This window comes from Anopheles merus, chromosome 3R, assembly GCF_017562075.2.
Source record: "Anopheles merus strain MAF chromosome 3R, AmerM5.1, whole genome shotgun sequence".
Taxonomy (NCBI): Eukaryota; Metazoa; Arthropoda; class Insecta; order Diptera; family Culicidae; genus Anopheles; species Anopheles merus.
This window is the reverse complement of record NC_054084.1, coordinates 25,436,217-25,459,435: the sequence shown is the minus strand read 5'-3', so window position 1 is coordinate 25,459,435 and position 23,219 is coordinate 25,436,217. Positions and strand designations below refer to the sequence as shown.

Genomic DNA, 23,219 nt, shown 5'->3' with positions numbered 1-23,219 from the left:
TCTTGCTTGCCTCAGCAAGTTGCTCATCCCTGCCCACTAATCGAATCGAAAATATAGAGAATGCGTTAAAAACAATAATTCTATTTTCCATTAACTATTGACCCATTCCAACAAATGCATTTCCCATGCCATGGCTCCGTCTGCGCTACACCCATTAACGCGATGCAACGGAATTAGCATGCACATTTTCCCTCGCCCTCCCCACCCCCCGCGCTGGCAGTGCAACAGGTTCTATTGCCATTAATGCCGGTCCCGAACTGGCTGTGTCTCCCTGTCCCTCGTGCGCTCTCGCGTTTGGCGCGCACGAACATATCGGTCGGTCGTCGGTTTGCGTGAGAAGAGCACGCGCGGCCAGCCAAAGTAACGCTCTCCGCGGCTCCGGTGGCTTCGGCGTAGATCGGCTTGCATTGCCGGTAGTGGGAGGGTGCTTTAAAAGCTCGTCACGGTCACTGTTCAGCTTCATTCATCAGCCACATTCGGTCGACACGGTACGTACGTGTAGTCGTCCACCACACGATTCCTTTGACCACCGACCAAAGCCTTTTCGCTCAAGTGTGTGTGTGTGTGGTGCTCTGTGTGATTGTGCCGCGCGGGTTCAAGTTGAAGTGTTTTCCCGCATTTTCCGACGGTTGCTGACAAAGCCATACTTATCCGGTTCCGGTACGTTGTGTGTGTATGTGTGGGTGTGAGTGTGCTTTGAACGTGTCGGGGACAGAGTTCCCCCCAAGCAAGCAGAAAAGCACCATTATTCTTCCATTAGCGCACGACCCGACCCGGCGCTGGGAAGGAGAAAAGTGATTCCTTTTTCACGCTCCAATAAATCATTCGTTCGTTCGTCCGTTTCACTTCCAGCTCAAAACAGAAAAAAAAAACAAGTGTCGCTGTGATTTACTCTACCCAGCGGGCTACCCAAGTTCCTATTCGAGCGAGATCTTATCTTAGTGGTACGGAAGTGTTACACACATAGAAGCTGTAAGTATCTCCGGGAACTACTACTTAGAGCTTTTGAGGTGGAAGGTGGTGGGTTGAGTAGTACAGCAACAGGTGTTGGTAGCACAAATCAGAAAATCAGATCCAACCGAGGTCAACCAGTCACCAGGAACTTGAGCTCCTCTGTGTGTGGGGAGCAGGTGTACACAAATCTTCGGCAGGAACTGTAGTGCATAAACTGGTTCTCCGATTCCCGGCCGTTCTTTTCTTGGTTCGCGTGACAGTGGAAGCCTTCCTCGCGCTTGGAGGCCACAGCGCGCGTTGGATCACGATTGCAATGCACTCGCTTTCACACGAGTTTAAACCCGCACGACCTTAGAATGTGGTTGGGAATGTAAAAGTGACACAACTTTTGCGTTTGATTTTGATCTCGTTCTTGACCAAGACTGCTGCAACAGTTCCCTCCCCCCCCCTTATTGGTTTTGCCAATTTTGTTTTGTGATCGTATAATTCACCTCCAAGGTTGACCTCCACAGCAGAGCGTCGAGCCGTGCCGTGCCGTGTATGTGCAGATCCCGAGGACTTGGCGAAGGTCCACCGGAACTGAAAGTGGTGCTGCGGCTGGTGGACTAGTGAGCTACATAATCATGGACATTTTGTGTCTGGTAGTGTGTTTCGATGTGTCTGTGCCTGTGTGTATGCCATTGCACAGAAGAATGCGATTCTTTTCCTCAGACTCCGTTCTGTGCTCGGAAGAAACATGAAACAACGAAAAGCAACTAATAGTGTGCTCGGTGGGGTGTCTCCCGCTGCAAGGATTTTTTTGGGGGGGTATTAATGTTGCGTTTTTTGCCTCATCGTCTGTAATGCCCCCAATGGAGCGGTAGAATGCAAGTGAATGGTACGAAATCACTCCCTAACCAAAGCGAACGGTGCACATTGTGTAAAGTTGTGATTAGAGGTACCACAGAAAGTGAATTTTTGTTTGTTTTTTTTTTTACTAAAAACAATTCAAAATATTGTATTTCATGTATAAGTTTATAGGAAATTACACACTAAAATGGGTGAAATTAATTTTCAGTTTGTTTAATTAATTTTTTTTGTACATTTTGTACAATTATATTTACACAGTTTTTTGGGTTTATCTTTCATGGAATTTAAACAATTAGCTGAGATAATTATATGCAAAATGCTATCTTTCTGGGAAAATGTAGTTGCCTATCAATTGATGTATGTAGCTAAGTGTCAGTTCAAAATTCCAAGTTCAAGTTCAAAAAATCAGAAATTCAAAGTTTACTTTCATTTTAAAGCCACCTCCACCGTAACATAAAATAGATTTTGATTGATTTATCATTGGAATCATTAAGGGGGGGGGGATGTCCAAAATAAGTAATACCACGGCATCATGCAATCTCATCTAATACACCCTCTAAACAGCAACTACATTGCGGAGCATTATCTCTGGCGCAAAACACAAACGCACTTCCCTGTAGCTTGATACATAGATAGAGTTTTCAATGCAATCTTCCTGCAAGCTCATGGCGTGTGCTGATAAGCAATCAATATTGCTCTATACCATCCAATCCGTCAGTGGTTGGCGGGCCCCATTTATTGATTGCCAATTTTAGACTCTGACTTAGATTCAACCGTTACAGCAGCAGCAGCCGACAGAAAAGGTAACACAGCAAGCGAGTGATTTAACTCAATTAGTTTCCTATAATATCCCATTTGCACTTTGGCACACACAGAGAGAAGTCGTGGGAAAAGGAAGGATGCTGTAATAACGGAAACTGCAAACTCAATTAAATCACGACCGATCGGTGAATTCGGTGTCCTTTGTAAAGTGCTGAGAACCGAAAACAGGCGTATGTGTGTGAGAACGCTTTTGAGTTCGCGTGTATCGTTTATAGGCTAATATTGAGGCTCTCTCTACTACAATCACTGTTGCTGAGTGTCCCCATGATAGAGAGTGCGGTACAGCATCCCAAACAGTTGTGCCGCGTCCATCGTAGAAGAGAAAAGTGTCCGCGCCTTTTTGTGTGTTTGAAGCGATTGTCAAGAGCTATAGCCTCGTTTGGAAGCTTCTGAATATATTTTACTTTTACCATTTGTTAACTAATTTTATCAAGATGCCGGTGCCGTGTGAAACGAGAGTAATTACATTCTATCGTATTACTGTTATTCTACTCCCTACACTTTCTGTATTATACACTAACAAACAAAACTAACAAAACTTTAACATGCTTCATTTCCCCCTCTAAACTAACAGTGGATAAAATGGCCAACAGTATTAACCCATTTAACATCCCACCAGTCGTAAGTAATCACTAACACGCTTGCTAATACAAGTTAACAAAAAACAAACTACTTATTTACTTACTCACACTTGATCGTACTCATCGCCTTTTCTGCTTTTATCGCCCTTTCCAGACCGAAATGCAGGCGCCAGAGTTCAAGGACTTTGCGAAGGAGATGGTCGATTACATCTCCAACTATCTCGAGAACATCCGCGACAGGTAGGTGTGATGGTGGTGTGGTAACTGATCGTCACCAACATTTCTAACGACATCTACTAGGTGTGTGCGCGTGTGTGAGTGTGTCTCTCTTGATCGCGTCACGATCATATCATTGTTCATGTGTGCGTGCTTTGTGTGTGAATTCCCCTCGGCTCGGGCCCGGGTTACTCTGGTGGTGTCTGGAAATTCACCGACCCTGTCGGAGGGGAAATACCACGTCGGGCCGGAATGGATTCCTCAAAACCCCCGAAACCGGTTAACCGCGGTTGGCGCTAGCATTTCCCTGACCTATCGTGTTCTTGCTGCCTCTGCCACAGAGCAGTCAAGCCACGTGCATCCGTGTCGATATGGGAAAGCAATGCTTTGTTTTAAACATGATATTGGCAATTTAATTCAAGTTCGAAAGGAGAATTGAAACCGCGCGCGCGGGTCGTCCAATCGGCTGTGACGGCGCTGCCCCAAGTTCACTGAAACAATCACCGATCAAGGTTTGTGCTTCTTTCCAATAGTGCTCCACAGCTTTCGTAGGTGGATATGTGTGTCTCTTGGTGGGAAATGAACCGGCGCTAAATAATGCCAGTTCCGTTCGATCGTTACACCGCTGGAGTTGTCCCTTTGGTGGGCAGGGTTGCGTTCGGTTTGAGCTGATTTGCTGGCAATAAACAGTCATAATTGCTCACCTTGCAGCGCGCGTAACAAACCCACCAATATGTGTGTCCTCACATCCGCCAGATTAGTGTGGCGCACGGCTTCGTGTAGATTCACGGTCACGGGTTTGTGCTTTCGATGCAGCTTGGTGTCGGTGACACCTGTGCCAACAGCAAGGTTAGCAAGCGATCCGACCAGTCTCGGTAAGCAATTTTGGGGAAGTGGTAGCCAGAGCCAGAGAGATTGTAACCTTTTTTTGTTTTGTTTCTAATTTGTCGCGGTTATTTGGTAGCGAAAGTTAAACAATCCAAATGGCCCCGGGTTTTAGTCATCCATGTCTATAGAACCGGCTGCGCCATACAGTAGGAAAGCGGGAGGGTTGGCAGCTTTAAGCATTCCCGCGCTTGCGTAACATTGATTAACGATGGATCACTGCTCAAGGACAACCGAAAGCACGAATGACCGGTTGTGTTGGTATGCCGTATATCTGCCAGGGCTTAGAAGTAGTCTCGCGATGTCGTAAACGGGTTCGAGAACGGTGTAGGAAGGTCCGAGACCTGTGTCTGTTACTTTTTTTTATATGCAGAAGTATAAAATCTCATTAGAATTTCTGCGCAGAACACACGATGAGTTGTATAAAATTAGTTTTTTCCTGTTGTCTGCTGCCTGCTCGTTCCTTAGGAGGAGGTTAAATATCAATCAAACGTCAGCAAATGTAATGTAAAAGCACACCCAAGTGTTCATGTACAGTAGATACAATTTATGCTGAAATGAACATGCCTCATACATTTCTGTGAGCGCGATCGTCACGATCTTGATCAAGGATTACCATAACATACCAGACACGGTATGTACACAGCACACACACACAGCGGAAATCAGACATCAATCCAACAACATTGGGTGTCTGAACAGTGGATCAGTTGCTATAGCAACGGCAAATAAACATAAAAAAACCTGTTCACAACTTGAACAATCACGCACACGTGTTAAATGATTAATGCAAACCACCGTAAGCGAATGCGGGTTTTTTTTTTGCTTCGAAACAAGTAGTCCCCCACCCCTTTCATAACCATAACCTCGGACACTGAAACTTCTACAAAGTGTGCCGTAGACTAGTAGTTTCCCTATTTTGAGAGCAATAACACAGTCAAGTTCAGCTACCGGAATCCGTTCACTTTCGGTGCTGATCTAATACGAAACTTTAAAATCTCTGCTTCCAAAAAATCCAAACGTGAACGAGAGGGAGAGAGAGAGAGAGAGAGAGAGAGAGAGAGAGAGAGAGAGAGAGAGATAGAGAGGGGTGAAGGGACGATTAACGAAAGTCGTGTGCTCAAAATCAAGATGAAGGTCTTGCGCGAAAATATACGTGTAACATAAAACATGTCCTCATCACCTCTTCTTTCTCCCCCTCTCACACCGCGTCAATCGCCCGCGACTGGGCCATTAAAAAGGTGTAGAATTGCGCAACAAAAGCCCACGGACAATAGTGATGGTGGTGGTGGTGGCGGTGAGATTCTTGCTGCGAGGCTCGTCCAACCATGCCATTGCCATCAGCAGCAGCAGCAGCAGCAGCAACAGCCGTCATCAATCAGTGGCCGAGAGCGTGGTGTTTCATTGCTTGTGTGCCATTCCATTTCCATTGGGAGGGGGTTGTTTCATTTTTTTTTCTCTTTTTTTGCCGGTATACACCTACACACGCGATCGTACAGAAGGTGCGAGCTTTTGCAACATTCCTTTGCCCCGTTGATGTTGATGGGCACAGTTTGAACATGACCTGAATTTGGGGCACCTTCGAGCTGATTTTAGATGCACATAAGGTTGCAAAATGACCCTCGCCAACACTTAAGAACGCATTTTCGTTGTCCCATTTTGTCCACAGGCGTGTTCTGCCGACCGTTCAGCCCGGCTACCTGCGACCACTGATTCCGGACGAAGCGCCGCAGCAGCCGGAAAAGTGGGAAGAGGTGATGGCCGACGTTGAGCGCGTGATCATGCCCGGTGTGACGCACTGGCACAGCCCCAAGTTCCATGCCTACTTCCCGACGGCCAACTCCTACCCGGCGATCGTGGCCGACATGCTGAGCGGTGCGATCGCTTGCATCGGTTTTACTTGGGTAAGTAAGCTTGAGTAGTAGTTATGAAGAAATGAGCTTGCTAACGGCTTTCCCTGTCGGGCCTCTGTTGCTTCCAGATTGCCAGTCCTGCCTGTACCGAGCTGGAGGTGGTTATGCTTGACTGGCTGGGCAAGATGCTGGATCTGCCGAAGGAGTTCCTGGCCTGCTCGGGTGGGCAGGGAGGCGGTGTAATTCAGGGCACGGCCAGCGAGGCAACGCTGGTCGCGTTGCTCGGCGCTAAGGCGAAGGCGATGAAGCGCGTCAAGGAGGAGCATCCCGACTGGGACGATAATACGATCGTGTCGAAGCTGGTTGGATACACATCCAGTGAGTGTTGCCTTCTCATGCTCCTGATTTACTCCTGAACCTTCTTGACCATCCGTTTTCCATCCTCTCTCTCTCTCACCGCTAGATCAATCCCACTCCTCGGTGGAGCGTGCCGGACTGCTCGGCGGTGTGAAGCTGCGCGGCCTGAAGGCGGACGAAAATCTGAAGCTGCGCGGTGAAACGCTCGAACAAGCGATCAAGGAAGATCTGGACGCGGGCCTAATTCCGTTCTACGTGGTGGCGACGCTCGGCACCACCAACACGTGCGCGTTCGATCGGCTGGACGAGATTGGGCCGGTCGCCAACCAGCACAACGTGTGGGTGCACGTCGATGCGGCGTACGCCGGGTCGGCCTTCATCTGTCCCGAGTACCGGTACCTGATGAAGGGCATCGAGACGGCCGACTCGTTCAACTTCAACCCGCACAAGTGGATGCTGGTCAACTTCGACTGCAGCGCCATGTGGCTGAAGGAACCGTACTGGATCGTGAACGCGTTCAACGTCGATCCGCTCTACCTGAAGCACGATATGCAGGGCTCGGCGCCGGACTACCGCCACTGGCAGATCCCGCTCGGTCGCCGGTTCCGTGCGCTGAAGCTGTGGTTCGTGCTGCGCCTGTACGGGGTGGACAATCTGCAGGCCCACATTCGGCGCCACTGCGGGTTCGCCAAGCAGTTCGAGGCACTGTGCCGGGCGGACGACCGGTTCGAGATCTTCGGCGAGGTGGCGATGGGCCTGGCCTGCTTCCGGCTGAAGGGCACGAACGAGCTGAGCGAGGCGCTGCTGAAGCGCATCAACGGGCGCGGCAACATCCATCTCGTCCCGTCCAAGGTGAACGATGTGTACTTCCTGCGCATGGCGGTGTGCTCGCGCTTCACCGAGCCGGCCGATATTGACTACTCGTGGAAGGAGGTGGCCGCGGCCGCCGACGAGCTGCTGGCCGAGCAGAAGAAGTAGATTGTGCATCATCGCACTGTCGCTCACCCTCTCCTCATCCTCATGCAAACAATCTAAATCGTTAAGTTTTGTGTTTTTTTTTGTTGTGTACCGTCAAATGAACGTTTAATTTATTATCATATGTGCAAGTCAACGAAAAACACGTTCACTGTGCGCGCGTAGCCGTTCGGCGCGCGCTCAGCAAGTATTACAGGGACCAGGGGGAATTGGTACGGCGGGGAAGCTGGTGTACCCGTGTACCCAACTTAGGGACACATTCGCGTGGCAATCATGTTGCAATACCGGCAAACCAGGCAATAATGAGTAACGATAACACAATAACGCGTTATGCGCGATGAACCGTTTTAGCCAGATGTTCGTATATGCTTATTGGGCTCGTTGTTGTATCGATGTTCGATGTTTATATAGTGAACCTGTTGGGCTGATAATAAAATCTAAGGCATACCACTTCAAAGCAGTTTTCGTTTTTTCTTCTTGAAATGTTGTTTTAAATATTTTTGTAGTGAATTTTAGCTTCTACAGAGGTAAATCAATACGAATTAGCTGTCTCTACGTGAAGTTTCATCACATTTAAACGAACCTAAACGGCTACAGAATTTTTTAACGTGCCAATTATCTATTGGGGATTCTAATTCGATTTAGCAAATTTAAAAAAAATCCAAAACATTTTAAAATTATCTCGAATAATTCACTTGTTGCAACGGTCCTCTAACGGTTTGTTTAAATCTTTATGCCGTCAGCCGTTTGATGCAGGTGGTGAAATGCGCCGATTCGTGGTGAATTGACAGGCTGTGGTGAAATTGAAACTGTTGGAAAGCTTTCGAAAGCTTTCACTTAATGCTAAACTTGTTTTCATGCATGTAGAGAGCTTTCGGGGTTTTCAAATTAACCGTTGATGCAATGACCAAATTTACACCTTCATTTTTACGACCTGCATACCCACGGCTATCCTATGTGCATTTTCAATGGGGAGTAAGAGTTTATGTTATCAACAATTTCACTCATTTTTTTTTTGTTTGGGACAGAGCTGCTGTGATTAATCTCAATTATTTTAGTAAACAAAATGATCTTAGCTATGATAATTCCATCTAACGTCTTTTCCTTAGTTATTTGGTAGTTTTTTTTTTTTCAAAGACATAAGCCTAATTTGATTTGCGCTTGAAGATTTTTTTTTTCGGTAAACCCCTATTTAAATGACAAATATAAACATAAATATTAGAACTGGATATAGAATGAATCAAGACTCTTTTTTATCATTATTTCGACTAGGCATAAATTTCAATCATACGCATTTGGCTATCTGATACTAGTTATCCATAGTAAGACAGTATGTTTTCTACATAAGGAGTTCATACCGGACTTGAACCCATGGCGGGCATGTTTTGCTAAAGTTGAGTCGAGTGCGAGTCAACGACTGTGCCAAGGGACTAGCCCAAAAGGAACTCTTTCACTAATTCACCAACCTTTCCAGGGTAGCAAGTTTTTTTACCCACCGAAAACGCTAACGGGCAATCAAAACAATCCAAACGTACGCAAATTAATTGATAAAAAAACAACAAACAACGAATGACCAATGACCACTTCACTCCAATTGCACACGAAACGAACGAAAGTCGGGGAAAAACATATCAATTGTACGGATCTGTTTTTTTCGGTTTTTTGCCGTTCCCCGTTAACCGGATTGCAGTCCGCACTGACCATTGCAATTGCACGAATGCACGATGCAATTACATCAAATCGTTGGTTGGCGAGTGACGCGCTACCAAAAATCCCTCCAGGGAGTTTTCCTTTTCCCGGGTGTCCAGCACCACAGAAAAAAAAGGGAGCTTTAGAGGCGATTGATTTGCCTGCACCGCACGGCAATTGGACTTTTTCTTCTCGCACAAGAAACACACATACGCAGCAAAAATACGCTGCAAAAACAGCCCAGTGGGTAACCAATTTTCCGAATTGGACCTTACGTCAATTATTCAAAAAGCGCGCGAACGATAAAACAGACCAAACGATTTACCGTTTAATTGTTTGGTTGTTTGTTTTTTGCCCATTTTATTTATTTTTTCTTATTTTGTTTTGATTTTAGCACTTTCGTCCCATTTAAGATTGCACCGCGATGCACTTTTATGTTAAAGCCACAATTGGTACAAATTGACTTAAATGTTCCATTTCATTTGGGGGAAGCTTTAGTTTTTGCATGCTTTGCTTTCCTTTTTACAACATTACTTTCGTTTTTATATTGTTAGCACAACTTGTTTGTGTGTGTGTGTGTTTATGTCTACTGCAACATGTTTTGCTACGCTTTAGTAACAACTTTGACTTCCATTTTCAGGCCACACTGGTTGCAGAATGTCTTAATCAACACAACAAAATGCCTAGCTTTCGCTTGATTAACGGTTACCGTGTGTCTAGCATTTACATTTTACACACAACCCCAAAAACAACAGGCAAAACAGGGGGCAGTCAGTTCGCGGTCAGCTGTTTCAGTAGAATCATGATACAATGTCTGGCCCGGATTGCATCATGGGTATGAGCGATGTGTGATTAAATCATTTCCCCTTCCAGATCAGCGAGACAGACCTCCCGGGGGGAGAGAGCCAACCGAGCGGTGCTCATCCCCAACAAATGGGCCTAAAATTTCGCCCGAGTTAGATAAGAAATGGCATGGGAAAGGCATATTCAATGGGTTTAAAAATAAAAGGAAGAGAACTACACACACACGCGCACACTTTCATCCATGCAATGAAACCCCGTAGTCCCGGTATGTAAATTTTGACGCCCCTTCCTGTCCTGATGAGATCAGAAAGTAGAGAGAAAAAGGAAAGAGGTTAACACAGACAGATTCGCTTGCCATAATCTTGAAGCCACAACCTGCTGATGAGCCTTTTTTACCATTCTCGAAGTTAATTTCAATCCCCAAACTGTCGTGCAAGAACGGCCCAACCCGCTTCAATCGGTAATGTACAGCTAAACGATGCACACGACACATGACGCAGCATGTTTTGTTCCCTCTCCAATACTGCTCTTCTCTCCTCCTCCCCTTAACGTTTTGTTTTATGTTGTTCCTCTTTTTTTGTATAACACTTACCCTCTTGAAAAGCAGCCACGGCCTACCGCCCCGGTTCCATGTACATGAGGGTGCCTCGAGACTTTCGATTTTATTTGCGGTCCGCGGTGTTTTCGGCAGCCTCTTGGCGAGATAATTGGTACCTGTTGACGGTGGTTAAGTCTGCGCTTGGACACGATCGAGGCGATCGGTCATTTTTCCGGCGGTTTGGTTTCACCATGGGACAGTTGGGTGGTCAAAACATCGTTCAGGATACATCATAGAGAATACCTTCGGTACCTTTTCGTAAGAAATTCTAGACATTTGAGAATATTTGCCAAACGTAATTAATCAACGTCCTTATTACCAGCCTTGGAATAAATTCTTATGCATGATCGTGTCGATTTGGTTTTAGGCTTAATTTTTGACCGTAGATATTCTGATAATAAAAAATAAATGAAGAATAAAATACCATCTCACACTGTTGGATGTGTAGTCACTTATCTGTTACATACTTTGTTTAGAGTTTTGATCATAGATTTAGGTCACCGTAATTACTGAGCTAACAAGATCAGTTTTCTTACTTGCTTGGTTCGTTTCGCTATGCAATCCTCTTAGTAGGCCTAGATTTCTCCAAACTAACTATTCGACAAGATGTAAAGAACTTTGCAGAATCAGATGCTTCGTAGTAATCTTGCTTGATCCTCTTATCGTTCAGGTGGTAACAGCTAATCCTCGGTTTTCGTATAACGCCCCAAATGTACGTTCATGGACATGCTGGAAATTATCAGCTAAGTCCAATAATTTGAAATAATTGCAGCGACGATCACCTAATGTCTGACATCTCAATATCCTCATCTGTCTTCTAACTTTGAGGACTCCAGGCCAGATCCTTACACTAGTTATCGGAGTACTGTTTTCACACATCGGTAAGGACAGTCTTTATCTGTGCTCCTGCAAAAAATCAGTAACTACATTCGAACTTAGCATGGGCGTCTGAAGTAACCTACATTTAGTACTTCTTCTTCTTCTTTGGCTCAACAACCGATGCCGGTCAAGGCCTGCCAATATACTTGTGGGGTTGGCTTTCAGTGACTTATTGATTTCCCCCCATAGCAGGATAGTCAATCCTACGTATGGCGGCACGGTCTATTTGGGGCTTGAACCCATGACGGGCATGTTGTTAAGTCGTACGAGTTGACGACTGTACCATGAGACCGGCCACTACACATGAGACCACACATTTAGTACACCATTTCCAAAAATAAAGAAATACTTGAATTTTAAGATATTTTTAGATACTGGCCTGATGTTTGGCCCCAGCATAGACCTTATCGATGAATGTGGACCGTAGGTTTAAAGAACTGGAGCAGTTGTGGAATCTCCCGAGATCGTTCCTTAAAGAAGCCTCAAAGATAGTATGTATCTGCTGTAATGCTGCCACGTACGTTGAAGATCACGCTCACAACATCTTGTGGATGATTCATCACATCTCTTCTTGGTTGCGTTTCGAAAATATCTTACTAAATATTTACTAAATCTATTCACCTAAAGTATTGCCTATATTAGTCAATATTTCATTAAGGGATGATGTTTAAAAACGATAAAAAATTTAATCTTTGAAATCTTCGACTTTCTGTCCACCGACAAACACCACTGTGCCAAGGGTGCTCATCTGCTTCTTCGGGTAGGACCCCGGCCTGTAACCGTTTAATAATGACGCTGATGGAGATCAATCAATTAGCATACAACCGAGCCCTCCTCCTCCTCCTCCTCCTCTCTCTATCTTTCTCTCTCCTCAACAATGTCCTCTCCATGTCAACGCCATTGTCACGCAGGCGGGGGATAGAAAGTTTTCCGGCAATTCTCGACCGGACTGTCTCCAGCCTCCACCGGACCCAGCAAAACGGCACCCGGTGCAGACATTTTAATGAGCGCCGAATCTTTATGATGAGCAGTTTTTTTGTTTTGTTATAATATCTCTCGCCATGTCGATATTATTATGTGGTGTTGCATATCTTTCCGCACCGTATTTCATAACTTGTTGAAAATCCTCGAATTCCCTCTCCGATCTGCCGCCCTATGCGGACAGGTAGATGACCGGTCAACCTGTCTGGAGACGTTGGTCGGGACGGGCCCACTTAAGTCCACTTGAACGATGCTCTTCAGAATGCAAGCCAAAACCAATGCCGTCAAAAGGGTCAACTTTCTTCCCTTCTTTCGCAGCGCCGTTACGCGAACGCGGGTCTTCCGGTGCGACACGCCACCCTTCTGTCTTGAGTTGATGCGACCAGCGCAACGTAAATGGTGGGGACACACTCACACACACCAGGCGTTGTTGATATTTTCCTTATTTTTGTTTGCCGATGTTGATGCTGCGGTAAGGCACTGGTGGAGGGATTTGTTGAACAACACTCTGGTGTCGCTAGCCTGTAGGAAGACCTCCCCTTTTTGCTCCTACCACATTGCGTTGCGCTTGGCAAGAAGGGTAGGGGTTGGCCATAAATAAGCCCTGCCGTTTGCCGAAGATCCTCAGTCTCCGGTAAGGTACGATCCAGTGTAGACAGCGAAACGGAGTGAAAACCCGGCAGGAAGATCGCGATCGCGACAGTGCAATCTTTGGGAGGTGTTCTTGTGCCGTTCTAACCGTGTCCAGTGTGTTGTGTGCTACATGTACTATTCGTCTAGCTGTGTAAAGTGCATTCTCCCGCTGTGAGTGTCGTTCAAGTGGAACTGTGAGTACAGATACATCGAACATGGCAAACATGGACATTAATGAGTTTCGTGAGTTTGGCCGAGCGGCCATTGATTTTGTGGCGGACTATCTGGAGAACATCCGGGACAGGTGCGTTCAAATGAGAGGGAAACAGTGCCACCTCTAGTTTTTGAAACAAAACGGTGTTTGTATATGGGTGTGCTTGTGCTTTCGTTTCCAACAGAGATGTCCTGCCCTCGGTAGAGCCGGGCTACCTGCATGATCTGCTGCCGGGAGAGCTGCAGAACGAACCGGAGGACTGGAAAACGATCATGGAAGACTTCAAACGGTGCATCCTGCCCGGGCTTACCCACTGGCAGTCGCCCCACTTTCACGCCTTCTATCCATCGCAAACGTCCTACTCATCGATCGTGGGCGAAACGCTGGCGGCCGGGCTGGGAGTTGTTGGGTTCAGTTGGGTAAGTGATCTTAAAGTCATAAAATCCTTGGATAATCCAATATTTCTAACTGCAACTTTTCCACAGATCTGCAGCCCCGTCTGTACCGAGCTGGAGGTGATCATGATGAACTGGTTGGGACAGCTGCTGAATCTCCCGAAATCGTTCCTCAACTGCGACGAAGGAAACGGCGGTGGCATCATCCAAGGATCGGCCAGCGAGTCCATCCTGGTGGCTGTGTTGGCAGCCCGCGAGCAAGCCGTTCGTCGCTTGCGCACGCAGCATCCCGAGCTGACGGAGGCGGACATACGCGGACGCTTGGTGGCGTACACGAGCGATCAAAGCAACAGTGCGGTCGAGAAGTCTGGCATTCTGGGTGCGATCAAGATGCGCTTGTTACCCGCCAATGAAACTGGAATACTGCGCGGTTCAACCTTCATCCAGGCGGTGGAGGAAGACGTAGCGAAGGGCCTCTTCCCAGTGATCTGTGTCGCAACGCTCGGCACGACGGGAACCTGCGCCTACGACAACCTAGCCGAAATTGGTCCGTACTGCAACGAGCACAACATCTGGCTGCACATCGATGCAGCGTACGCCGGTGCGGCCCTCTGTCTGCCGGAGTACACGCACATCATGAAGGGTGCGGAGTTGGCCGACTCGCTCAACTTCAATCTGCACAAGTGGATGTTCGTCAACTTCGACTGCTGCGCGATGTGGTTTAAGGATGCGGGCTCGGTAACGCAATCGTTCAGCGTCGATCGGATCTATCTGCAGCATCAGTTCCAGGGTCATAGTAAGGCGCCGGACTATCGGCACTGGCAGATTCAGCTCGGTCGTCGGTTCCGCTCGCTCAAGGTGTGGATAACGCTGCGTACGATGGGTGCGGAGAAGATCCGGAGCTTGATTCGGTTCCACATACAGCTGGCGAATCGGTTCGAGGAGTATGTCCGGACGGACGATCGGTTCGAGGTGTTGTGCTCGACGCTGGCTCTGGTTTGCTTCCGGCTGAAGGGAGACGATGCACGGTCGAAGCAGCTGCTGGAGAACATTACGAAGCGGAAGAAGATCTTTATGATACCTGCGACGTACCAGGGTAAGTTTATTATCCGCTTCATGATCTGCGGTATCGATCCGCAGATGCATGATATTGAGTACGCTTGGGAGGAGGTACGATCGCAGGCGGACTTGTTGCTCGGTGAAGATGAGAATCGGAACGTGACAAAGCAGGCGATCGAACCGGTGGAACCGAAACTGTACGAGAAGAGCTCGGAGATCGGTAAGATCACGGAAAGCTTAACCGGTATGGTGATTTCGAACGAAAAGGGACAGTAAGGTTGATAATTGTACGCGAAAGAGAAAGTAGCATTTAAGAGTTCCTTCATTTTAGCTAAGTTTCATCAAACCTTTCTGGATGTGTTGGTTGTGTCCAAAATTTTGTTTGACTCATGTGTTTATGCAATAAAGAATGCTTATTTTATACATATAACATAGCAAATTATAAATAAAGAAATGTAAAACAAAACAAATGTGCTGCTCATCACTTTCACGCGACAAGCAAAACATATCCCCACTCGGTATAACGCGCCGCCGTGCGAGCTGTTTATTTATTTATGTGACACAAGTGGGTGCGTTTCGTTCGCCCGTTGCGATGAGCAACAATCTAGTAGTGTGCGATGGTTCCCCTTTCTCTCAAAAAAGATGCCTCATTTGTTCAACAAAACGCCACCATCAACTTCCTTCAAACAGAAATGTCAGCGACTCTGCTATGTATGTATGCTTCTAGCACTGTGTCGTTTGGTGCTTTCATTGTGTGCCCCACACACGTGGCCTGAACTGTTTGGCCGAAGCCAAATAATACATAATAAAAACCACCTTCCTCGCACAAGAAAACTTTGCCGTTGGCGAGCAAACGTTTCTGTGACCGATCCCAAAAAGGGCCATCTAGGGCGAGCCTACCAAGCCAGCACCCGGAATAAGAGTAAGTAATCTTTCGGCTCGGGGTGGTTCTTGGCTTAATGGGCACTCATTTGTTTTCACCTCAACTTCACCACGTCCAGGAGGAAGGTACCCTCGGTTTCGCCTCAAAAAAGGAAAAATGGCAAAGGGGCAATGGTGAAGGAAAATCAAACTTTATCACATGCTGGAATGCGAAGGGAAATATAAGAGAAAAACTTCTGCAAATCATCTGCACATTTTTCATTCATTCTGGTAGATGGCGCACCGGGGGAGCGCAGTTAGATTCAAAGTGAGCGACCGTACGAGGGCTTTAGCGGCCATCTTTCATTTCTTTTTTTTTGGTTCACAATTTAAACGATTCGTAAAAAAACATAGAAAAAATAGAAACCTTGCTCTAACTTTGCAACATAACCCAGAAATGTTGGGTGCGATGATGTGTGTGTCTCCTGTATTGCTCACACGTTCTCTCCTCCTTAAAAGTGAATGGAATCAGTACATTCTAAAACTTATAGCTCACGTTTATGGTTTTCATTTTTTTTTTACTTAGCACCATAAACCTCCCAACTCTTTCCCATCGTGCGGGGTTTTGAGGTGAGGGTTTTTTGTTGTTCTCAGCTCACAGACACACACCCCAACGACAGCATGAGTTATGCACATCTCCCCGGTGCGCAAATAGTCATCCCTCTCCCCCGGGGGCGATACGGATGTAGCAAAATAAAAGCACAACCGTGCACAACCAACCAACCCAACCAACAACCCACGAGCGTGTGTACCTTTCATTTGTTTCCTTCTGTATCCCCGCACAACCGCCGTAGAGGGGGGTAAGAAGGTTGGTTTTCTCTTCGGTTGGTGAGCTTCACTTGGAAAATGATTGAGAACTTCCATTTTTTCCACTACTACCACCACCACCACCAGGCTATCGTTTCTGGGAGTTTGAGGGAGTAGGAAGGAAGTTCGAAGGATGGCAAGGTAAGTTGAACTTTCCATAAAACGTGAACCGTGCGCAAACAGTAAAGCATTATCCACCCTGCTTACTGCGTTTGCTTTGGGGCACGCTGGAACGAACGGCAGCGGTGGTCGCCATGACGATTGACAAAAAAAGCTCCGTGGAGCGGGCAGAAAGATGAAGAATGTTTTCGCCTTTTCACAGGGGTTTTTCCCTGCTCCGCTTCCAACGTACACATGAAATGTCAACATGGTTCCATTTTCTGTGCAAATAGTTAATGCCGTGCAGGGATAGCTTCCCCTTTATGCCGGGGTCACCACACAGAATCAACCGAACAGGGAACAAAATGTGTTTGTATGCACGGTTTGAAAAGTATTTTTTGTGTTATTGTTGCTAGGTTCGGTGAAGTAAGAGTAAGGATAAAAAATAAGTGACCCCGTATCCTTTCTTATTTTACAGGTAAAACCCCCCTTAGTAAACGTCCCCCGGGCGGTAGCTGAGGATAGAGTGGAGTTCTTTAATTCAGATTGACGCACAAGCATGCATTGGTTTAAACATTTTACGAAAACCATATGTCGTGAATGTGAATCAAATATCACTCTAGTGTGTAGTGTATTATTCAAAATTGTTTATATTAAAACAAAGAAACATAACAAAACGGGTTGAAGTTGAAGCTTTTCAAGAAATAGACCTTTTGTTATCATAGGTGTGTGCTCAGAATTAACTCATTAGTTTATTTTAGATTATTAGTATTTTACACAATTTCTATACTAAAGAAAATAGTTTAGTATACGTGCGTTCTCGATCCATCATAAAGCTCGCCCGAACCAGCGCTAAAAACATCACAGTGCATACCTTTAGGCGTTGAACGATTTTTGCTTGAAATCGGCGAGATAATCATCAAGTCCTGGGGTCGGCAAACTCAGAGAGTCGGATTTAAGAAGTTAAGGTACAATGCGGGTCGGATTTCAATAATTCAATATTCGTTTATTTTCCTTATAGTTGTTTATATCGTTCCTGTTCACATTCTGGCCGCCACGACCACTTGAACGCTAGGTATTCGTTTGCTTTTAAGTTTAATCAACCAGAACTAGAGAATTAACTCGGAGAAATGAGAAAAATACCATTGTATTCGATGGAGTTGGACCCGTTTTTCCTTGATGGAACTGTGTTGATCATCTTGGAGGTGTGTATTACTCGGTGAGTTCTTCTGAGTTTTATCCAATGCCTCCAATTTGCTCTAATGTTATTTCTATACACCAGCCTTAAAAGTAATATTATCTGAAAGTTACTTTCATCTCTCAATTCTCAAAACTCTATTGGGTTAAAAGGTGGGACCTATCATCATTTCATTTCTATTATCCAGATTTCAATTTACTTGGACGGCTTGGACGAATCAGGATAGATCTTGTAAGTTTAAACATTTGTATAATATTTTTATTTTTTGGAACTAATTTATCGTGTCTCGTAGAGTCACATAATTCTAATTGAGAATAAAACTCGAAATGATATTTAGATATTGAACAAAAAAACACAGTTTCAGTATCTTTTTGAAATATGTACTCTATTACATTCTGCTTTATTTTGAATTTTTTGGTGTCATCACATCAATGCTTTGTTCTTCTGTCCATGCGACTTGGAAAGTATTGGTTATTCCATTTTCTATGCCGACTTGACATATGCTGATGCGGCTAAAATCCCTACCCACAACAATGAAACGTTTCCGAGGGTAATGGCAATGGCTTTGCTAACCTAAACAAAGATTCCACTCGCACCGGTTCCTACTAATAGCGTCCGATTATCAATCAGCATCCTTCAGCGGACTCGCGCGCCGGCATGATAATTCGGGTTTCAACGCACATTCGCCACCCGAACTCGGCAACCATGGCCATCCGAGTGAGTACGACCTTTTGTTGATAGATTTTTGGGGCGATCCTGTCTATTGCTGTACTCCATCCCCAACGCACTGTCCTTAAAACCCTCTCGAATTCCACTGGCAGTGAGCTATCAGGAACAGAGCAGTCGAACGTGTCTGTCGTGTTAATCATTCCATCCTACGAATGCATGGTGAAAGGATAATGGACGCTCCGGTATTATCAGCGACACTTTCAACAACCAACAAGCGCAGCATGACACTGACGTGTAGAGAGAGAGAGAGAGAGAGAAAGCTTATGCGTAATGTGTGGAAAACTATTCACAACATTAGCATACCCCAGCCTCTGCGCCTGGTACGTGTGTGCGTATGTGACGCATGGAAATGGCGTTCAGGGGGATTTTCTCCGTCCCCCCGACACCCCAAAACGATGTCACAGAAAACACACACGCAGACAGACAGATAGCGGCTAGATAGGAAGACTGTTTTTTCCAAGCTACCTCTGTATTGGTGTGCGGATTTCATGTCACACGCACTGTTGCGCTGGTGTTGGTACATCGCCCCTGGCAACGGGGGTGGAGCCTTTTTGTACGGTGTGTTTGTTTGTATAGGTGAGCTGGTGAGAGACACCAATACATCTACACATCTCCACTCCTTTGGAAGGCACTGCAGGGAAAGCGAAGTTGTGGGGAGGAAATCTTACCCATTTTCCCTTTCGGCCATGGGACTGAGAAAAGGGACAGCGTAGAAAGAAAAACCCTCATATCTCTCCGAACGCTCCGAAGCCAACCAGTGTCGCCCGATCCGCTCTTTTGATATTTTTGCCCACCAACCCACACTTCCCAGTCCGGATAAAAACCTCGCCGGGGGAAAAAAGGGACCACCATCGCTGTGCCGAAATGCGCAGCCGTGAAAATTCGACAACCAACTCGTAAACGTTGCGGGAGAAGCCAAAAAAAGGCAAAAAGAGTCATGAAATTCTTGCTACTGCTGCTGTATACTTGGGAGAAACCGTGACGCACACAAAATGACGGTCAAATAAAGCTCAGAATGGGGGGGGGGGGGGGTGGTATGGAAGACACACGCTGTTCGCTGGTCTTCCTTTTCGGAACGGACACAGAATTAGCGAAACAGTTCGTCCTAACGCCCTAGCACGCTGGGCCATCCAGCGTGGCTCCGTCGTCCGCTGCCGTGTTTGTGAGGTTAGTTTTGTACGCGTGTTTTCCGGCGTCGTCTGCTAGCGCTTATTCTACAGACGGGGATGTGCGAGGTGTTGGATCTTCAAGAAAGCAGCCCAAGAGAAAAAGGAAGGCACAGAAAAGGCATTAACAAAACAGCGCGCACATGCTGCTCCGTTTGCTCTGTGTGTTTGCCAATTAAAAGCCTTACACGGGGTGTGGGGAGGGAAAGGTTGGAAAACTCGCGCATAATGAAAATGTTTTTTAATTGGTAAACTTTTTCCCGGGCTCGCCCTACTGCCGACGGGATTCGGCACTTTCACTTTCACGTCCATCAGCTAAGGTTTCGTGTGCCGTTTTGTGGTTAGGAAACGATCATACCCCGACGCTTCGCGGGACTCGGGGTCAGATTCGTGGAAATTAGCTCGCGTTTTACGGCTCGCCCATTTGCATTTGTGGTTGGAAAGAAGTGCGCTACTACTATGTTCTAAGCCGACCGTAAATGAAGTGTTAGAATTTGCATACTAATTGTAGGGAGTTGGTTATCGCTATTGTAGGGCCAAGGGGGACGCATAGACATTGGGTGTCTTGAGAGATGACCGCGTAGAGCGTCATTAGAAGTTGTTCTTCAACAAGCGAAAGGAACCTCATTAGAATGTTCAAGGTGGGGCTTACCCGAGATACAGACAAACGAGATATCTTTATGGGTAACTATCACTCCGCGAACTACCCCATTAGGTCCGCAATTAGTAGGACCCCCTTCGGGGAGCTGCTTGCAGAGGTCGCCCTAGCCGTTAGTGCGTAATGACAGCGTGTGTCCTCCGAGCGATTAGATTCACCGGTACATACTGTGCTTCTGCTGCTACCGTGGCCTGCTGCGATAGCGCCCAGTTGGTGACAGTGGAGGCAACAATATCAACAACAACAGCAAAAAACCACGCTACACACAACATACACAAATTAGAACTACGGGGGTACACTTCTAAATCGCTCCAATCAGCTCGTCGCGCGACGGTCGTTGTCTTGGAGGGTTGTCTTGGGTACCGCGGACTTGGGCAGGGTGGCGGTGCCGGGGTCTCGAAAGTGATAAGCAGGCGCTTCTTCACCACAGTGCCAATGGCACAGTGCTCTATGCTGTGCACGGGTGTTCGGTAGCACTCTTCGCAGACGGCTATACGTCGCGTCGTCTAGTCTCTCGGTCGGGCCGGTTGGTTTTTCGGGACCAGCAGCAGCAGTGCGTTCTACAAGTGCGTTTCGCGGTTCCCGGTCGACAAGTGGTACAACGGTGGGTTCGGTTTGGTACGCAGCCAAACCCTTTTTCGCTACCCGTTGCATGAGCAAAGTGATAAAACCCGTACGGTTCGGGGTAAACGGGACGGGTAGGGCACCACGAAAGACGAACTCCTTCACGCACTTTACCCCCGGTTTGTGGAGGAGCCGTACTTTCACCTGTATGTGAGAAGTGTACCATGGATGGTCGTTATCGAAAGTAGAAGAACCCCCCAACCAGCTCGGTGACGTTTGAGGGGGTGGTTGTGTTGTTGTTGTTGTTTTTTTTCTTCGTTCCTGCAACTTTGCAACGTACACGCACCTCGTGTACACCGACGCAACCACTGCAATCTAGTCGCCGTTGGTTAGTGGTCCGGTGCAGATGGTCTTTTTCGTTCACGGAACGAATCGTGTGTCAGTTTTGGGTGAACTTTAGAAGGAATTTCGTGTGTTTGAGTGTGCGCATTTCTTTTGTACAACATGTTTTATCAAGTTTCTGAAAACTTTCAACAGAGTCAGTGTTTGTGTGCTTAGTGAATGTCAAAACCAACGATGTGAAAAGTGATAAATAAAAGAAAAGTAAAAAAACTTCAAAAGAATCGCGTGTGTTGTAAAAGCTTGAAAACAGTGTCAAAAAATATCCTTCCTGCCAACCAGCAACCAGTTCAATGTCTGTGTGCGTGTCCTCTGCCGGCGGGACACTCGGTATCGATGCGATGTCACTCTCGCAGATGACATTGCCCTCCTCCATGATGCTACCGCTCCCACATTCGTCATCGTCCCTCGGGTCCGGCCACTCATCTCTGCTGAGTCACTCGATGGCCAATGGACAGACAAGCCTCGGTACGATCGGCTCACTCGACGGTGGTGGACTTTCCATCGGATCAACGAGATCACTGCAGCTGAACAGTGCGAGCAGTAGTAGCAACAACAGCAGCAGCAGCAGCAGCAACAGCAACGGACACGGTAGCCTGAGCGGTGGCAGTCTTACCGGGCTTCCGGCACTGCACGGGCAAAGCTCCACCATCGGCGCCGGCCTGTCCGGGGAGCTTCTCGGGGATCATCATCCAAATCCCGAAATGCTATTGGCACTGATATCACGTAACAAGGCTCTCGAAGGTAAGTTCAAGCCCGCCATAAACGCGCCCTCAGACTATCCACGGCTAGTCGCAGTCGCTACAAGCACTAAGCGGGGCCATAAAAATCAATACCCACCATTGGGGGATCTTCAAATCAAAGCCTTACTAAATCGGGGGCTACCTTTTCTGAGGGATGGAGAAAACAACCAGGTGGGAATGAGTTGTAAGAAGCAGTGGGCACCGAAAGAGATATCGTTTATTTTTTCATCAGTAGGTTCGGTTCCCCTAACCCCGAAAAGGGCAACGTTAGGCAACGCGTAAGCGAGAAATCGCATTCCACCGTTCCTGAACCGTTGTTCGATTATCTTCAGCTAGCCATCGCGCTGTGGGGCAGAAGATACGCGAACCGCGCAACCGATGATGATGATGCCGGTGATATCCGCGCTATCGGACCTACCGGTGACATATACAAGACAGTTCCACTTGTTCAAACTTCAATTCTCAGATCTATCGGCAACGTGCTTGCTGTGGTACTAGAGCGCGACTTGCCGACTTGGGACATTGACGGACGGATGTTTATCGGTAAATGACCGAGTGTCATTGGTTTGACATAGTTTTGGAACCAGTTCGGGAGTCCATTGAATGCTAGTCGGTCAATAATATTACCGAACGTATGTTTTTTTTGTATTTATCTCTTATGTACCGTAGCTTAAAAGAACATTTACGCTTGACCTTCGCCTATGGTAGCACTGGGATGGGAAGCCGCTTTGCTAATATTGCCCAAATCTCGCACCGATAATCCCGACCCAAGCGATGACAGCGTCAGCATCTACTACTCCAGCGTGTTTGTCTGTTTGCACTAGATAACAACCTTTTTGCGCCGGTGGAACATTGTCGCAGAGCGCGAAAAGTGCACAAACGCAATCCAGCGGCACATGCGCCGGAACCCGGCGGGAACCATGGACCCACCCTGGTTGGATTACATGCTCTCCCCCCCCCCCCACCAATTCTGCCACTTCAGCAGCTACACCACAGCACCGTAGTCGGTGGATTTGGTGTATCGAGAGCTGTACAAACAACAACGAATAGCACTATTCGCCGAGTCTTAGACACTACGCTCAAGTACACCGCGTAACCGAGCAACCTTGAACACTTGTAGTTGGTGCGTTTGTTTGCATCGGCGCAGTGTTAGCGTCTTGGAAGGTATTAGTTACCTGAGTTACCGATAGA

The 23,219-nt window shown here is 46.9% G+C and overlaps 3 protein-coding genes across 12 annotated transcripts in view; all 3 read left to right on the top strand.

Moving 5' to 3' along the window:
* The first annotated feature begins 452 nt into the window (after window positions 1–452).
* Window positions 453–7,946, top strand: LOC121595893 (aromatic-L-amino-acid decarboxylase-like). Of its 6 annotated transcripts, XM_041920268.1 has the most exons (7): window positions 453–660; window positions 853–972; window positions 3,200–3,246; window positions 3,361–3,446; window positions 5,977–6,211; window positions 6,289–6,538; window positions 6,624–7,946. In XM_041920268.1, exons 3-7 carry the CDS (start codon window positions 3,208–3,210, stop codon window positions 7,493–7,495), a joined length of 1,482 nt encoding a protein of 493 aa, XP_041776202.1. In that variant the 5' UTR covers window positions 453–660; window positions 853–972; window positions 3,200–3,207; the 3' UTR covers window positions 7,496–7,946. The 6 variants fall into 6 exon arrangements, with proteins under 6 accessions (XP_041776202.1, XP_041776205.1, XP_041776203.1 ...); XM_041920271.1 differs by lacking the exon at window positions 3,200–3,246; XM_041920269.1 differs by lacking the exons at window positions 453–660; window positions 853–972 and adding an exon at window positions 2,568–2,606.
* Window positions 7,947–13,080: 5,134 nt separating this feature from the next.
* On the top strand, window positions 13,081–15,174 carry LOC121596486 (3,4-dihydroxyphenylacetaldehyde synthase). Its single transcript, XM_041921499.1, has 3 exons — window positions 13,081–13,380; window positions 13,475–13,709; window positions 13,776–15,174. Exons 1-3 carry the CDS (start codon window positions 13,292–13,294, stop codon window positions 15,018–15,020), a joined length of 1,569 nt encoding a protein of 522 aa, XP_041777433.1. The 5' UTR covers window positions 13,081–13,291; the 3' UTR covers window positions 15,021–15,174.
* A 4,422-nt stretch (window positions 15,175–19,596) lies between these two features.
* The window catches only part of LOC121596111 (LIM/homeobox protein Lhx3), a 42,773-nt gene continuing 39,150 nt past the window's right edge, over window positions 19,597–23,219 (top strand). For 2 of the 5 annotated variants that reach the window (XM_041920756.1, XM_041920760.1), the window contains exon 1: window positions 21,009–22,029. In XM_041920756.1, coding sequence (XP_041776690.1) covers window positions 21,579–22,029 — 451 coding nt within the window. In that variant the 5' untranslated portion in view covers window positions 21,009–21,578. Of the gene's footprint in view, window positions 19,666–20,758; window positions 20,927–21,008; window positions 22,030–23,219 lie in introns of those variants that run through there. The other 3 variants (XM_041920757.1, XM_041920758.1, XM_041920759.1) reach the window with 3 other exon arrangements.

Excerpts from the sequence above, each read along its gene's own strand:
- LOC121596486 (XM_041921499.1), top strand. The coding sequence starts at position 13,292 with ATGGCAAACATGGACATTAATGAGTTTCGTGAGTTTGGCCGAGCGGCC. Across the intron at positions 13,381-13,474 it reads CTGGAGAACATCCGGGACAG|AGATGTCCTGCCCTCGGTAG; the intron begins GTGCGTTCAAAT and ends CGTTTCCAACAG. Across the intron at positions 13,710-13,775 it reads GAGTTGTTGGGTTCAGTTGG|ATCTGCAGCCCCGTCTGTAC; the intron begins GTAAGTGATCTT and ends ACTTTTCCACAG.
- LOC121595893 (XM_041920265.1), top strand. The coding sequence starts at position 5,478 with ATGTCCTCATCACCTCTTCTTTCTCCCCCTCTCACACCGCGTCAATCG. Across the intron at positions 6,212-6,288 it reads CTTGCATCGGTTTTACTTGG|ATTGCCAGTCCTGCCTGTAC; the intron begins GTAAGTAAGCTT and ends TGTTGCTTCCAG. Across the intron at positions 6,539-6,623 it reads GCTGGTTGGATACACATCCA|ATCAATCCCACTCCTCGGTG; the intron begins GTGAGTGTTGCC and ends TCTCACCGCTAG.